The sequence below is a fragment of the Arvicanthis niloticus genome, chromosome 4 (assembly GCF_011762505.2).
Source record: "Arvicanthis niloticus isolate mArvNil1 chromosome 4, mArvNil1.pat.X, whole genome shotgun sequence".
Taxonomy (NCBI): Eukaryota; Metazoa; Chordata; class Mammalia; order Rodentia; family Muridae; genus Arvicanthis; species Arvicanthis niloticus.
The window spans coordinates 1,681,979-1,698,926 of NC_047661.1; the positions used below are offsets into that span (position 1 = coordinate 1,681,979).

The following is a 16,948-nucleotide window of genomic DNA, read 5'->3' on the forward strand; positions in this document are numbered from 1 at the left end:
CAGTGGTCAATAAATGTTAGATGTTAAGATTTATTTTATTTATAAAGGATAAAACATTTGTAGCTAACGAATCGTGTATTTTTGGCAGAGCTTCATATTTTACTTTGAATTAATTTTATAAAGCACAACCAGAATAGAAAATCCCTGTAAGATCGGAAATCATGATTTGCCTGTCATTTAAAAAATGTATGTGACGGGGTTGACTCCAAGGCATCGGATGTTGTTTTAATAATAGCACCTATTTTAAATTTTGATTTCCAGATGGAAGCTATCCCCAAAGAAGACCTTTTATTGCCTGAGCGAAGGAGAGAGCTCCACAAAGAAGTTGATCTAGCTAAGAGAAATCTGGCTCAACAGGTCAATATCAGTCACACTTTTATCTCAGAATGGAGAGTAAAGTCATATCTCAAAAATGCTCCATAAAACCACATTAAAAAGAGAATGTGATGGGACAGGAAGTGGGGGCGGGGCTGGGGTGGGGGGGTTGGGAAGGCAGAAAATATCAAATAATGATATACATTCATATGGAATTGCCACAGTGGAAGAACCCATTTATATTTATTAAAAATATATACAAATTATATATATTAATATTTAGAGTAAATATGATGTTAGAGTCCTGTTTACAATGGGCCTATTTTTTATGGAGAGGTTTACTGAGGGTTGAACGCAAAATTCACCCACGCTAGCCAAGTGCCCTATATTCATGAGTGTGCACACATCACCTTCACCTTCAAGTTCATTCCCCCACTGTTGTTTTTTTCTGAGAAAAAAAAAAAAAAAGGATGTGCTTGAAAGAACACACCTTTGCCAGGCTATAAGGATTTCTCAAATAAAAGGCTGTTGATCGCATTAAAAGTTCATTAATGTCTGTTTTCAAATTCCAAGCTTTTGACAGCCAAGCTACTGTTGAAGTGTTTTAAAACATATCTAGTCACTTAAAAGCACATTAAGGAGACAGTCGATGGTGCTACCCCACTAGTTCCCACCCTTCATAAAATACAGGAAAACATGGAGTTCGGTCTCTTAATAAACTCAAAAGGAAAAGGCAGTGCTCTCTGTGGACCTTGCTGGGCTCCTTCAGGAAGCGAATTCTAATCCTGTGCTTTTCAAAAGAAATCTCTGTCAGAAGCCGAGGCCAAGTTAGTGGAGCAGCAGATTGCAGAGGAAAACAAGCTTCTGAAGGAACAAGAAAGTCTGCGGGAGCTGCTGTTCAACCTCGGGCGAATGACTCAGATTAAAATGGATGAGAAAGAACAGAAGGCCAAGGATTTCCTGAAAGCCCAGGTAAACTGCCGTGCACAGCCACCACTAACTACTACATGGGTTCAAGGGAACCTCACTTTAATGCATCAATAATTACAAAGTGGTAATTCCATATTTCCTTCAAATTCAGTGACCATAAATTAAATTTTCTCTAAAGGACGCTCAGTCATACCTTGGAAAACCAAACCAAACCAAACCAAACCAAAAAAAAAAAAAAAAAAAAAAAAAAAAAAAAAAAAAAAATCACACTGATCAGAGGTCCTTAAGATGGCAACTTCAATAAGAATGACATAATTGTCTCTAGTGGCCATGGCTGCTGGTGCAGAGGCCACAGAGAGAATCTGCAAGTCACAGAGCCACAGATTCCAAGGTGACTTGCCTCAAATAACCTAGGAACAGAGCATTTGCAGAGTCGTCAGATGACATTATACGGAACAATGCAGGATGCTCTTAGCTTCTGCTTCATCCCAGGATTTCCTCAGACTCCTACAAAGTACCACAAGCAACTTCATAAAGCGCGCGCGCACACACACACACACACACACACAGACACACACACACACACACACACACAGGCACACAGTAGTAACTAACATTTTAAAACTAGACTCAGTTATTCCACAGATGGATTGTGTCTAGAGGTTGGTTCTTTGTTAAAAGTAAATAAAGGTCAGGATACAGTTCAATGCTAGAGGCTTGCCTGTGCGAGCTTTGATCTCTTGCCAAACAAACAATAAAAGTGTATATGTGTGATGTGCAATCAAGAGGCAATTGACACAGGATGACAGTAAGTTAAAGTTTAGCCTAAAAGACATAGTGAGATCATGTTTCAAAAATAATATTTTTAAAAAAAATATGATATGAGCTATTACTAAAGCAGAGCATATGCATTTGTCACGTGACCTAGTCATGGGCTGTGTATAATGTGATCTTTGTTCTCGTTCTGAGTGCTTACAGGGGATGGGATTTTCTCATTCACCTACATAGCGTGGATGGGTACTACACAGTGTTGATGAAATATATTTTGTAGCAAGAACAGAGAGAAAGCTTTAGCCATAGACTCCAGCAATCAGCCAGCTCTTCAGACACCACGTTCTTTCACTGTTTAATTAGACACACTCACACCTGAGAAGTCAGAATCTATGGGAATAGAGGTCAGATGAAGGAGAGCAATCTAGGGCAGACGGTGAGGGTCCTTCAACCCACCTTAAACAGTCTGGTTTCTATTATTAAAGCGATATAGAGCCATGGGATAACTGGGCTCACAGAAAACAGATGAGAAACCGTAGCCTCCCAGAATGCTCTTAGCTACTGCTTCATCCCAGGATCTGCGCTGAAGAGCAGAAGATGACTGAGGGAATCAGTTAAGGTTTGAGAAGGTCATTCAGTCCAGAACACTATTTTCAGAAGCGCCAGCTGTTGGCTGGGAAGAGTCCACCCCTGTGAGATTTTCTAGTTAGAAAACTCCTCTTTTCTCTTCCAAAATGTTAGATCTACCAGAGGTGTACTTTGTTATTCCAGGAGAGAACTGGTCTGTTTTACAAGGTGGTCACATTCTAATAGCTCCTAATACCTGATCCCTGTGTTATCTATGGGTGATTAATCCACATAAGTTGAATTTCATTACTAAATGGACTAATTCATAATAAAACATAAGACAATTCTCCCTTTTGAAATATGGAAATCATAAGGGAAAAGTTTGTCCCTCGAGTGTTTCATTATTGGGAATTACTCTATGAAACATTATTTGAAATTAACTGTATTTCCACAAGAAGGCATTGAATCTTATATTATATATATCTACATCTCTTTTGTAAAAAAGACATAAGGTGACTGGGATGGAGATTCACATTGATGTTGCTGTCACACTCAAGACCATGTAGATCTAAGACAGTATAGATGACGCTTTATCTTACACCAGCTTTCTTCTTTGCATGTACAGTCATCTGCAGGTTAGCTGTAGACTCCCATTTTCACTGAAAGTTGTACAAAATAAAATCATTGTGTATCAATACTAACTTGACAGAACAAGGCCAAATGATCTTGCACTGCCTGCCCCTGATGGAGGGTGACTAAAACTACTCTCCCTGGATTCCTACCAACAGACACTTGGTCTCCAAATGCTTCCTGTACCAGAGAAAACAACCCCCAGGCATGTTCTATCTAAAGGGCATCTCTAGTACCTACTAGTATAAAGTGTTGAATGTACTATATGTACATACATATGTATATGTAAGTATGTACATGTTATACACGCATATGATTTTTGAAGGTTTAACTGTTTTCTTTTTAATGTATTTATGTACAGTTTTGCAGCTGGTCTCAGCATGATGCCTATTATAAAGGAAAACACACCCATCAAACAAAGGGACAGAACTACACTTTAAAACATTGCCCCAGTCTCTCACAAAATACCAGAGGGTTCAGGTCACAACATTTGTAAACTTCCCATAAATCCTCTTCATTGACCTCTGTAAGCACAGTGCTCTACTGGCTGCGCAGTGCAGGCTACAGTCACTCCTCCCTGCGCCATCCATCTGCTCTGTGTAGGCCCTGCGCCATCCACCCGGTCTCTGTAGGCTCTCTTGTCCTTCCTAATTCTTCTGAAATCTTAAGTATCCCCTCGTCCTCGCTGATGGGAATCACTCCAGCTGGCCAGGGAGCACTTAAGGATGTCCTGTTCTCCTCAACTGTACAACAAGAAGTTAGGAAGAATTCACAGACAGGATGGAGTGGCGTTCAGTGTGTATGTACTCTTATCTTGTGGCTTTTGGTGGTGGTGGTTTTGAACTTTTGAAACAGGGTCTTACTATGTTTCGTAGGTTGATCCTGAATTCATTAGAATCCTACTGCCTCAGTTTCCCAAATGCTGGCATTACAGACATAAGCCATCACACCTAGCTTTCTGGTTGTTGTTGGGTTTTTTATTTTATTTCACACATGAATTTTTACATTTCAGCGAAGATATTGGGATATTATTAAGGAAATCAAATCAAAGGACCTTGAAATCAGGCTATACAAGAAGAGAAAACATGAAATTCATCGGAGGTAAGAAGAATTTGGTAAAAAAGAATTATTATTTAGTTATTTCGGGGAAAAGTATTACACACTTTTCAATTTTCAAAAACTGCCTCATGTTTTCACAGACTCAGAGAATTTGCCAGCTTGTATGATACAATTAGAAATGAAAGAAACAAGTTTGTTAACCTACTTCACAAAGCTCATCAGAAAGTAAATGAAATAAAAGAAAGGCTCAAAATGTCATTAAATGAGCTGGAAATTTTAAGAAACAGCGCTGTGTCTCAAGAAAGGTAAGTGTCGTGACCGCTGGCTGTGAGCGCCCGTGCTTGCTTAAGAGGTCCAGGTTACCTGATAGGCCAGTTGGAGGGGCCACAGCAACACTGAGCTATGACAATTTTATTTATACCAATCATATGTTTTATACATTTATTAGAAACAGAATCTAGTGGCCATTTCCAGGATCAATACAACTGTAGTTGCCAGAATACAATGACATTTGTAAACTTTACAGGGTACATAACATTAATGCCTAAGAGCAACTCCAACTGTCCAGTCAAGCTTTCCTGCTTCCTTGACCTCCAAGGAACACACAGAGAAACACAAAGTGGTCCTTTACTGCCTAAGGGGGTGTATGGCCCCTCAGGAACAGAAAGGTACATTGTGCCCCCGGAGCCATGGACTCTAACCTGAAAAATCTATGACATGTGACTCTAAAGGCAGCTAGGTCAGGCCCACTCCATGGTTCCCTACAGCCAGTGTCCTCCAAAGCCTTGCCTTCTGTGTCTCTGGCACTCAAGGAAGAGGGCAAGGTTTTCAGAGATGGGGAAATACCTTGATGTAGAGGGTGGTTCTGATGCTTTGATTTGACTGGGAATCTGTGTTTACTGACATTGAAGGTCCTTGCTATCAATTGGTTCTTGATCTATCAAAAAAAGTTGCCAGTAACCAATGACTGAGCACGGGGCAGGATACTGAGAGTTGCAGGTATAGGATGCAGGGAGAATGGGGGATGAGGGAGGATTCGGGAAAGAAGAAGGGCATGCAGTAGCCAGGGATGATTTAGGAGTGCCCAGTCATTGAGTTAGCCAAGACATTTTAAGAATAACTGGTACACGTGTGTGTGTGTGTGTGTGTGTGTGTGTGTGTGTGTTTTCTATTCGCTGACCCAAGATAGCTCTTGGCTAGAAGCACAAACCTGTATAGACAAAACTACCCACTACACCTTACTTCTCAGGTAACAACCTAGGTTTCTGAGCGTGCCTCCTGTTCTCTATCTAGAAGTCACATTTTTTAGTGAATGCAAAACTTAATATAAAACTATTTTTACTATGATGAACTGCTGACTTTCATTTGCTCAATTGAGAAATGAAGTATAAATCTGATATTTGCATTTGTGTTTGAAGACTTATCACTTCTTGGATAGCATCCCCTGGCTCTAAGTTTAAGGCATGCAAGTGATGTGCATATGGAGAGACAAGCTACAGCAGATCTGCTAAGACTGCTTTCTAGACTCGACCCCAGCTCTGTCCAGCACTGTCTGTGGGACCTTGAACAAGCTACTCTACCTCTCGGGACTCTTATAATAATCTTCCTCATTAGTGTGTAGAACTTTCTGCTACTACACAATAGTAACAAATGACTTAGTCTATGTAATAACATCAGAAATAATACCTGAAAATTGTAGTATTGGGAATAGATTGTTTACCACATACCAAGATCTAATGGAATCTTTCCCCCACTTAGTTCCTGATTCCTTAGATGTAACTGGATTTTTCTGTTAGCTATCATTGCCCAGCTGACTTTGGTAAAGATAATACCAAATAACACCCATTAAAAAGCATGGCTGAAAAGGGAAATTTCCTTGTCAGATTCTTACCCAAAAGAAAATTAGGATACTATGTACCAGCTGTGATGTCATCCAGCCTGACCCATGTTCCTTGACTGAGGCTGCAGGTCCAATAGCCACTGTCAAAAGAAGCACCTCTGTCCTCAGAACTCAGTCTTCTGAGATGACAGAACAGAAAAAGACCCTTTCACAAAAGAGCTTGGCACCGTGGTTGACACAATGGCAGTATTGTCACCTGGCTAGAGGAAAGATCCCACAACAGAGAGGGTGTCCTGTAAAGTCCTGGGAAGGCATTGTTCTTCAGACATCTCAGTATTCTTGAGGAAAGTAATGCTCTTCCCCACTGTGCCATTATTTTATAAGAAAGCTGCAAAACGCCATGCTGAAGCATTCCAACAACGTGACCATCAGGGAGAGCATGCAGAATGATGTGTGCAAAATCACTGCTAAACTCCAGGAAATGAAGGAGAAGAAGGAGGCCCAGCTGACCAGCATGGACAGGCTGGCCAGCATGATCACCGTGATTGAAGAGGAGATGGTGCAGCTGCGCAAGAAGTATGAGAAGGCGGTTCAGCGGAGGAACGAAAGGTACGGGTCGGGCACGTGGTGGGGCTGAGTGCCCGAGATCCGACTGAGAGGTTGCCATGCTCTTTACCCCTTGGAGGGAGCTATGTTCTTTGCATAAAAAAAACAGACAGGCTGTCTGTGGAAGGGAAATAAAAAGGAGGGTCGGAGACAGTTGAAGAGCGGAGTCTTCTCTGAAACTCTAGTAGAGTGGTTCTCAACCTTCCCAAAGATGTGACCCCGTTAATATAGCTCCTCAGGTTGTGGTGACCCCCAACCATAAAATTATTCCATTGCTACTTCATAATTGTAATTTTGCTACTGTTATGAATCATAATGTAAATATCAGATATGTGACCTTAATGGGGGTCATGACCCACGGGTTGAGAATCAATGCTCTAGGATCCCAGTGAATTCCTTCTGCGTCAGCTGATGTGAGTCACTCTGTAACATCTGTCTGTCTGGGCAGGATATGACCCATTCTCATAGTTCATTCTCCCCATAACTAAGGCATAGAGGACTGATGTATTTCTTCTAAGCCGCAAACATGTGATTAACAGTATTACTCTTTTAATAGCCTCCCCCGCCCACCTCAGTTGCTTGTGTTCTAAGAAATTGGTAGGTGAGATGAACGGAATACTGGAATAATTAAAATTTCATGGCGTGTGTGCTACTTCATGTAAAGCACTGGAGCACTAGGCCCTGAGGGACAAGATGGTGAATCTCATTGGTAGTGCTCTTGTCATCAGGGAACTTTGATAAGAAGCAGCTTTGATAGAATAAAAGATAAAGCAGGTGAATAGAGGGCTAAGGTTAGCCAGGGACAACCGCGTGTGCACCATTGGAGGGATGAGAAAGAGTCAGAAACATTCAAGGTAGCAGTTGCAGTAATGTATGTACAGGTGGGAAGATCTTTACCAACTTCAGTTCTTCAAATGGAACTTTTTCAAAGAACTGTTGAGTGTTTCCTCTGGTTTAAAAAAACAAGAACAAATCCTAGCTGGCTCCCGGCACAGGCAGAAGTTTGCAGGAAAGAGTATTCCAAGGCCTGATTAGACCAAAGGTGCTGGAGGGAACAAAACCTCCCTTTGTTTCCATCCAGTAGCTTCCTCTCAAGGAGGGGCCTTTCCACTGTGCCTGTCAGCATGCTGACAGAGGGTAGGTTATAGAGGAACCAGCATCAGAAATGTCCACTTTTCAAAGATCTGCATGGGCCTGGTGACTCTCTGCAGAATCATATTCCCAGGCCACTACCCAGCAGCTTCTGGCCTTCCCTGGCAAATCTGGCCCAAGAAAAGATCTGCAGATCAGGCTTGAGTTTTGCTTTGTTCACATGTTGGGAGTGACCTCCTCTACCTCAGGGAAAGCTTTGGGGCTTACCAATCCACTGTGGCCAGCCTGCTGCACAGCTGGCCTTAGATTAGAGATGCCAAATCTCTAATCTACCCCTAGGGAAGACCCAGTGTGTGGAGCTTACCTAGCAAGCTATTAGAATGTATCATTGTCTTATGAAATTCTGTTGTGTTCATGTATGCTGTGAGCCCATAGCCAGACAGAGCTGCAGTGACTAAGAAATGGTGGCCTCAACAACCCACTTAGACTCCTGCTCTGAATTTGACCACAGTGGTGTTCAGCTGATAGAGCGAGAAGAAGAAGTGTGCATCTTTTACGAAAAAGTGAATATCCAAGAGAAGATGAAACTTCATCAGGATGTTGAAATCCACATCCTGGAAGAAAAAAACCGATTCCTTAAACTGAAGGTGGCTGAGAAGCAAAGGCAAATTTGTGTGACACAGAAATTACTGCCAATCAAGAAGTCCCTGGACGCTGACCTGGCTGTGATCCAGATTCAGGTGGGTAAGAGGCCAAGGGACATTTCCTCAGGACATTGGTTTGTCTCCTTGCCCCTTGAAGTGTGTAGTTGTAATGGGTTCTTGAATGGGAGCCAAGCTGCACCACTGGTGATAACTATCTTGTTGTGTTTGAAGATGGATTGGAATGTTGCTCCAGGATGGAGGTGGGGGGTGGGGGGTGGGGGGTGGGGGATGGGGGTGGGGGGTGGGAGGTGGAGGTGGGAATTCGAGCCCTGCTTTCTCCTGTCTCTGTGTCTCTCTGTCTCTCTGTCACTGTCTCTGTCTCTCTGTCTCTCTGTCTCTCTGTCTCTCTCTCTGTCTCTCTCTCTCTCTCTCTCTCTCTCTCTGTGTGTGTGTGTGTGTGTGTGTGTGTGTGCGTGCATTGTTTATGTTTCTTGGAAATCTGGAATCCGGGAATTAACTCTAGTTCAACATTTCTATAGGCTCTCGCTACCTGCAGCACAATCATGCCATTGGTGTTTCTGGTTCCACCTAGATGTAGCATTTAGTCTTTCTGGCTTGTTGAAGCAGGGTCTTGCAGCCTGTGTAGCCCAGGCTAATTTCAGACCCATTGCAATTCTCCTGCCTCTGCCCACTGAGAGCTGAGATGACAAGCTGTGCTACCACAACCAGCCTGATGGTTAATGCTTTCAGCTTCTGAAGGGATGGAGGCTCTTCAGTCTGCAGTCACACACAACAGGGTCTTTATTTAACCTCCGTGGCTCCTGATAGCCAAGACGGAAATGTGAACAGAAGCCTCCTTTCTTCACATGTAATGACATTTTTATGAAAACATAAAAATAAATTGAACTAACATATCTGTGGCCTACACTTTCCCCCAGTGATCAAGGTTACAGGAGCAGATTCTACCCTGTATTCTAAACTGTCATCCAAGCTTTGGGATATTTTTCCTAGTTATGAAATTAAGGTGTGTTGTTCAGTTAATTAAAGTGGAAAAGGAAAAACTTTTTAAAGGAAAAGAAATCTATCCCCCCAAATAATTATTAAGATAATCAGAAATCTGAGAGCAAACCTCCTCTCAAGGAAATATTTCTCAGTGCTAACATTTACTTTCAGTTTTCCACCTAACATCATGCACAAGCTGTGAAACTAGATATGCGGTCTGCTTCCGCACATCGGTGCATTGGGATAGACAGACTCATCGTCCATCTCGTTTATCCCAATGCTTGTCTGATTAGTAGCCATAGCTGCTCCCTCTGGGTCAGTTAACTCGATTGCTCCCCCAACACACAAGGTACACAGAGTCTCTCCCATTATTCCTTGGCTCTGACTCTTGCTTCCAAAAATGCTCATCCTGCAGGTGGACCTGCTCCATTTCTGCACTCTCTCAGGGTAGACCATCGATGGCCACCCTCCTTAGTCTACACAATACCGTTTATGCAAGGCCGCTGACAGATTTTACTGAAGATTTTTGACACCAGGGTGTGAAGTGCTGAGCTCTGGGCAAGCCACACCTGCACTCTGCCCTCTAAGACCGAGTTCTTGCCATATCCTGGGGTTTAAGATTTAGTTGTTTTGCTGTGTCTTAAGTCTTCCTCTGTTTTGCATCATTTTCAGAATTTTATTATAACTACTTTTTTCCCTTTGTTGGCTATTTTGAAACAGCTTTTAATTGTTCAGCAGACTAACCCCAAGGGTTACCATGAATCATGTTCTCCTGGACCCATTTTAGGAGTCCTGGAAATCTCATGAGCAATTATACGAACATTGCTTTTATAAGGAAAGTGAAGAATATTTCCTTAAATACCCAGTGGGAAATTTAAATAAAGGCACTAGATTTATTTTTAAAGATTTCTTTATTTTTATTTTATATGCCTGAGTATTTGGACTATATGTATATATATATATGTATGCATGTATGTATTTATGTATGTATGTATGTATGTATGTATGTATGTAAGTTCACATAATAGGCACAGCTGGTACCCACAGAGATCAGAAGTCATTACATTTCCTGAACTGGAGTCACAGGTGGATGCTGGGAGCTAAACCAGGTCCTCTGGCAGAGCAACAGGTGCTCTTAAGTACTGAGCCATCTGCCCAGCCCTATGGACATTTTGATAAGAAAGTATCATATTTATTTCTTAGTTTCCTAATTAAGAAAACTATGAAAACATTAAGAGGTATTACTAATAATTTCTGTCACATTTTTAAAATGTTACTACTTTAAATTCTTATTACAGAGAAGAGGACCACTAGTTAAAATCGTAAAGTTCTATCTGTATCACTCCTGTGTGCTCTAAAGCACCAAAGCAGTGGGTCTCAACGTTGCTAATGCTGCAGCCCTTTAATACAGCCCCTCAGGTTGTGCTGACCCCCCAAATAACATTATTTGTGTTGCTACGTCACAACTGTAACTTTGATACTGAGCAGTGTCTCTCAGTGTCTAAGATCATCAGAACTATGTGTTTTCCAATGGTCATGACCCACAGGTTGAGAACCCCTGCACTAAACTCTATTGCTTTACCCCACGGGATCAAGCCTCATTTTGCCATGTGCCAAATAAGAAACCAAAGGTTTCTAACAAACAATTACACAATGGTAGGGAAGCTGGGAACGAGGCCTTTGGGTTACCCATGTGTTCTACATCACTCCTTTTAAACTAAGCATGGCTATTGTTTTTCTTATCACTACCTGATATCCACATCTCAGCGATTCAACAGCTATAAACTATTCAAAGGCTCTTTTGCAAAAAGTATACATGTGCTTGAGACCATTGATCACAGAATGCATGCTGGGTTAGCTGATGATTAACTTTCTTTTGGGGTTGCCACTGAGGCCACTGCCAGAGAGGAATGCAGCTTGTTACATGCCAGCTGCCCCTGTCTCTGAAACACCTCCAGCGAGGCAGCAAAGACCAGTTTGAATCCTTAACTACACATCGTTCCATGAGTGTCATGCACAATTAGAAGCAATGCAAAAGCTTGTAGGAATCTCTTTAGTGAGAGAGGCAAACTGCCTTCCCATGCAGTTTATTGAAGATTTACCAAGCTCCAGAGTTAAACTGAAAGCTAATGTTTGCTTCTTGTGCAATAGTTTTCACAGTGCGCAGATAGGATAAAAGACCTGGAGAAACGCTTTGTGAACCCTGAAAGCAAGGGCAGGATCCGCTTCATTCGAGGGAAAGATCTGACCGAAGAAGAAATGATCAAGAAATTAGACATGGTACAAGTTCTTTCTTAAACATACAACTGCTTGCTCATAGATACTGCAAAGCCATCATCCTTCAAGGTTGTAGCCACTAGACCTTCCCCTACTTCTAATGGAGTCCTAAATCCTAACTTTGATACAGATATTTACCCAAGGAAAGAAAGATCTGCTAATTTCAGGATTCAGAGGTGCCCTTATTTCTTAGCCCAATAGGAATTTTGAGTTCATGAATAAATATATTGTCATCCTGGTGGGAACATCTGAGAAGAATGGCATTGTGGATACCAGATAGAGCCAGAGGGCCATAGTCGACCCTGGGAGGAGAGCCCCTCCCTACCCTGAGTGTCCCCTGACATGGTACAGCTCCAGAGACTTTTTAGAGGTATTTTAACAACAAAGAAAGCAGTGTGCCTCTATCGTTGGGTAGAAGACAGATGAGAGATAAAGACCATGCCTTACATAAGTCATTTTTTTAAAGTTCTACTGAACTTGTTTCCAACTGTAGCTGGAACTTCAGCTAGCCAAGAAGGAGGAGAAGCTACTGGAGAAGGATTTCATCTATGAGCAGGTGTCTCAGCTCACAAACAGGCTCAAAGGCAAAACTCAGGCTTGCAAGAAGGACACACTGCTCTTAGCCAAGAAGGTTTGCCTGAGTGATGAAACACCCCCCTCTCCCTGAGTGAAAGAACCCCCTCCCTGAGTGAAAGAAGCCCCCATTTTCTCCCTGAGTGATGGAATTTCCCACTTTCTCTCTAGGTGATGGAACCCCCCATTCTCTCCCTGAGTGAAAGAATCCCCCTTCCCTGAGTGATGGAACCCCTTTCCCTGAGTGATGGAACCCCCCTCCCTGAGTGATGGAACCCCCTCCCTGAGTGACGAAACCCCTCTCCCTGAATGAAGGAATCCCCCTCTCTGAGTGATGGAACCCCCCACTCTCTCCCTGAGTGACAGAACCCCCCCTCTCTTCCACAGTGATGGAAATCCTTCCTGCCCCAACTCCTGCTCTCCCCTTCCATGCTCCACTCTTCTTAATTGCTAGCAAAAAAAAGTTTTATGAGTCTAGAAACATAACAAAGCATAAATATTTGTCCAAAATGAGCTTCAGTCCACTCCCCAAGTGAATCCACTTCACAGGAAGAAAGCACAAGCTTTTCGAGAAGGGTATTTAAGTATTTTAAGTTTGCAGGGCAACTTCTCAAATATACTAATCCTTATCTTTATAGTTTGTGTACAAAGTAAAAACCCTTTTTATTTGTTTTTGAGCAGAATACATCATTTATCCAGTAGTCTGAGTAGGAATTGCTCCAAGACAGTATTCAGCCAGAACCCGCAGAGGGACAGGGGTGATTGAAGAGAAACAGCAGCCCCACAATTCCCAGGCTGACCCTCCCAAATGACACCAGGGCTGGGGATGCGAAGCCACCAGGCTGGCACTAGGCTGACACTTACCAACGACAATGCTAGTAGGAGAGGCTGGTGCCTAAGGGTGGCAGGATCCCACCATGCCTGGTGGAGAACGATGCACTCACCGGCTTCTGTGGGACTTTGGAGCATCCTCCAGAAGAGAACTTTTAACCACCCAGCAATAGCTACTAAATACTTGCTATGTCTGTCCCACTATACATGAGGCAGACACAGGGGGAAAGGGTGTCACACACTGTTTAGCAGGGCGAGAAAGAAGAAACTAGCTGAGTGTACCCCCACATTTCCCTGACTACCCCTGCCTTGGCTGATGAGGGTCAAGGATCCGTATACACCAGGCTAGAATCCAGAGAGTAGGGACACTTCCTCTTTCAGTTTCTCAGGGCCTCACATGTAATAGACTCCAGAAAACTGTGTGGAAATTAGCAAATAGTCAATCCTGTTCTGCAAATAGTTTTACAAGGCTATGTGGGAAATGACTGAGTAGTCACCTAAAAAATAGTGAAAACACCATTGTCCTTCGACCTGTCCCCTACTGCTCTGCTGAGCCCAATGGCAGTAGTGTACAGTGTGGCCTCATAAACAAAGAAATGACAAGATTGATTTAAGCCAGTGAGCTTTGTCAGAATTAATACCCTTCCCCAAGTTTCTGTAAATGTCTCCTCCCTTCCCTTTGCAAAATGAATTCCCTGTCTCAAGAAAAAGTCATTTTTTCACTGAGAGATGATTTTTTTCAAAGCTGATGGCAGAGCCTCTGGAAATTATTTGTAAGACTAGAGAAACACAGTGTGACCAGGAAGGCTCCAAGCAGCTGTAAAGGCTCAAACTGATAAACCCATATTGTTGTTTGAGCCAGAACTTATATAAGTAGCCAGAACTTAGGTATCAAGAATATCTCCTTCCCCTCCTTGCCTCTTAAAAACAAACACTAAACTAGTCTCCATGTTCTCCAATCTAAAAGCTAGTAATTAGAGAAACCTTTCTTTGTTTTTTCTTATTTATAAAACCGAACATGTTGAGTTCAGTCCTGGTTGATTTTCACAATGTGACACAACCTACAGGCACTTGGAAAGAAGGATCGTCTTCCTAGATGCCATTGTCAATGAAGGTGTGTCCTGGCTAATGATTGGTGTTGGGGGACCAGCTCTCTGTGGCCAGTGCCATCTCTAGACAGTTAGGTCTAGGCTATTTAACAAAGCTAGCTTAGGATGGCCCAGAAAGTGAGCCAGGAAATAAGATAATGGGCAGTTTTACTTGCCCTGTGGCTTTTGCTTGAACTCTTGCCCCGATTTCCCTCAATAATGGACGTATTTGACAAAAAAGCCCTTTCCTCCACACGGTTCTTTTGCTCATTGTCTTATCACACCAACAGAAGAGTGGGTAGGAGTGGTTCTATCCCTAGAGCCTCTTTGAGGTTTTTTGAATTCCCATTAATCTCTCATCCCTTCAGGAAAAGCTGCCCACACAGTTAGCTGGCAGTCTTCCGTTTTCTCACATCCTCATGGAATAGCTATACCAACTAAACTCTGGGCTCTTCATTTCTAGATGAATAGCTACCAACAAAAGATCAAAAATGTTACCAAAGAAATGATGGCTCTTGTTGCTGAGCTGTCCATGAAACAAGCCCTGACCATTGAACTCCAAAAGGAGGTGAGAGAGAAAGAAGATTTCATCTTTTCCTGCAGTTCCAGGATAGAAAGGGGCCTCCCACTTAACAGAGAGATCGAGAAGGACTGGCTGAAGGTACTTCGAGACGAAGAGATGTATGCCTTTGCCACTGCTGAGAAGTCTCAGGTAAGCTTTGCCTCCCATGCTGCAAAGTGTGCCAGTGTCCTCTCATGTACAGTGGTGGCCCCTTATCTGAAAGGCCTGGGAAGAGGGATGATTTGAACTTCCCATGATTCTCATGAGATATTTGGGGGATGGAGCCCAAGTCTAAACACCAGACTCACTTGTTTCATATACACCTCATACACATGGGCTGAAGGTGACTTCAATTGCGTATTTATATCTATTTAATTTTGACTGCAATCATGATAGGGCATCAAGTATGGAATTATCTATTTGTGACATCATATTGATCCTCAAAACATTTGGAGCATTTTGGATCTTAGGGGTTTGGATTAGGCTTTCTTCAACCTGTATAAGAAACTTCCCCACTCTAACAGGCATAGTCTGAATGGTTAGTAGAAAGGGGTTTGATATGTATAAAAGACTTGGAGCTAGCAGTCCAAACCACTGCCTTTTCCCCTGAAGAACAGTTGAGAACCATAGAGTCTCATCCGAGTCATCCCCTGGACTATCATGGCTGAATACCAGCCTCCCACAGCATGTCTATGACAATTCTAACATTGGCATTTGCTCACACCACAGCTGACCCTTCTATGTCCTGTTGCCATGGCCTCCATGGCCATATTACAGCTACTACAGGCTTCTACAGAACCACCTGGCACATATCATAGAGTTCTATGCCACCCCTTTCTCCTCCCCAGTAACCAAGGTCTTGGTCGGTCACTGAAGCCACCAACAAGTCTGATTTCCTATTCATCCATCTAACCCCTCAACAGTTTAAGATTACAAGGCATCTCATTCCAAGAAGCCCACAGGGGTTGTGGGACAGGCAACAGAGGTGGGGGTGTGCTTCACCCTCCTTTACTCATTCAGCAAGGCCTAAAGATGCTCTTTTAGGACCTAGGAAAAGTTAAGTTCACGGCTTTCAGAAAACTGAAATGAGAACATCTTCCTTTGCAGGAGTTCATAGAAACGGATTATCGGCTGTTGCCCAATGGTGTTTACACAACTGCAGAGCAGCGTCCAAATGCCTACATGCCTGAAACAGATAATGCGCTTCCTCTGCCCAAACCATATGGTGCGATGGCTCCATTTAAGCCCTCTGAACCTGGAGCCAACAGGAGGCACATTAGGAAGCCTGTTGTAAAGCCCATTGAAATCTAAACATGTGAACCAGTCCAGCCTTCTCACAGACAGCACTTGAGCCAGGCTTCAGACCTTCTGTGGAGAATGAGCGTCACAGTTCTACTGCTGTTGATCAGCTAGGTATAGTCAACAACAGTGGGTTGTTTTTAAAACAGTGGTCTCCTTTTACATTCACCAACTACGACCTGTGATGTGACATTGGATGGGACATAGACTACAATGATGTCAATGTGTATTTTAATTGCTCAGGTGTTTTTCTTTCACTGTTTACGGTGAAATCAGGAATGTGCAGTAGACACGATGCTGTAAAAGTACAAAATAAATAACTTTTTGATGAAGTACAGAAATTAGAGTATTTTTTTTTCTATTAGAGGAAAAACCAGTACCCATTTATGTGTGTGCAGTTTGACTAGCCGATAGAGGAAACAACCATGTGACACAGACGAAAGCCTCTTTGCTGCAGCAGCACTTGGGCTGTGTAAAGAGCAGCAGTGACACTTGTCACTCAAGTGATGCTACTTCTGTATGAACAATTCTACTTATTTGCTCAAAGACTCATTTCACCCATATATTTTTTTGTTCCAAGTGTCTTTACTGTTAGACGTGATGATTCACTAGTATCCATGGGGCCCATCCTTTTGCATTTACTGACATGTTTGAGCTGTTTTTCTTGTGTTGGTAGTAGTTATGAATCTCACTTCTAGCTCTGGCAGACTGAGACATATCATACATTCATTTTGATAAATCCAACATGGTGTTTCAAGTACCTGTCTTGCCACATTGGGTGGGAATTTCAGTTCACTCTCATTTTGAGTCCTGAATTTGTCCTCTTTGTTTTGCAAGAGCATTCCAAAGCAAAGGGCATGTG

General features: G+C 42.7%; 1 protein-coding gene across 4 annotated transcripts in view; it reads left to right on the top strand.

The window, feature by feature from the left end:
* The window catches only part of Ccdc146 (coiled-coil domain containing 146), a 124,074-nt gene extending 107,656 nt beyond the window's left edge, over window positions 1-16,418 (top strand). Inside the window, exons 10-19 of one of the 4 annotated variants that reach the window (XM_034500229.2) lie at window positions 262-357; window positions 1,117-1,287; window positions 4,226-4,314; window positions 4,413-4,577; window positions 6,497-6,721; window positions 8,322-8,550; window positions 11,608-11,736; window positions 12,227-12,364; window positions 14,689-14,937; window positions 15,895-16,418. In XM_034500229.2, the coding sequence (XP_034356120.1) occupies window positions 262-357; window positions 1,117-1,287; window positions 4,226-4,314; window positions 4,413-4,577; window positions 6,497-6,721; window positions 8,322-8,550; window positions 11,608-11,736; window positions 12,227-12,364; window positions 14,689-14,937; window positions 15,895-16,098 (1,695 nt within the window). In that variant the 3' untranslated portion in view covers window positions 16,099-16,418. The remainder of the gene's footprint in view (window positions 1-261; window positions 358-1,116; window positions 1,288-4,225; window positions 4,315-4,412; window positions 4,578-6,496; window positions 6,722-8,321; window positions 8,551-11,607; window positions 11,737-12,226; window positions 12,365-14,688; window positions 14,938-15,894) is intronic. The other 3 variants (XM_076932128.1, XM_076932129.1, XM_076932130.1) reach the window with 3 other exon arrangements.
* The last annotated feature ends 530 nt before the right edge of the window (window positions 16,419-16,948 follow it).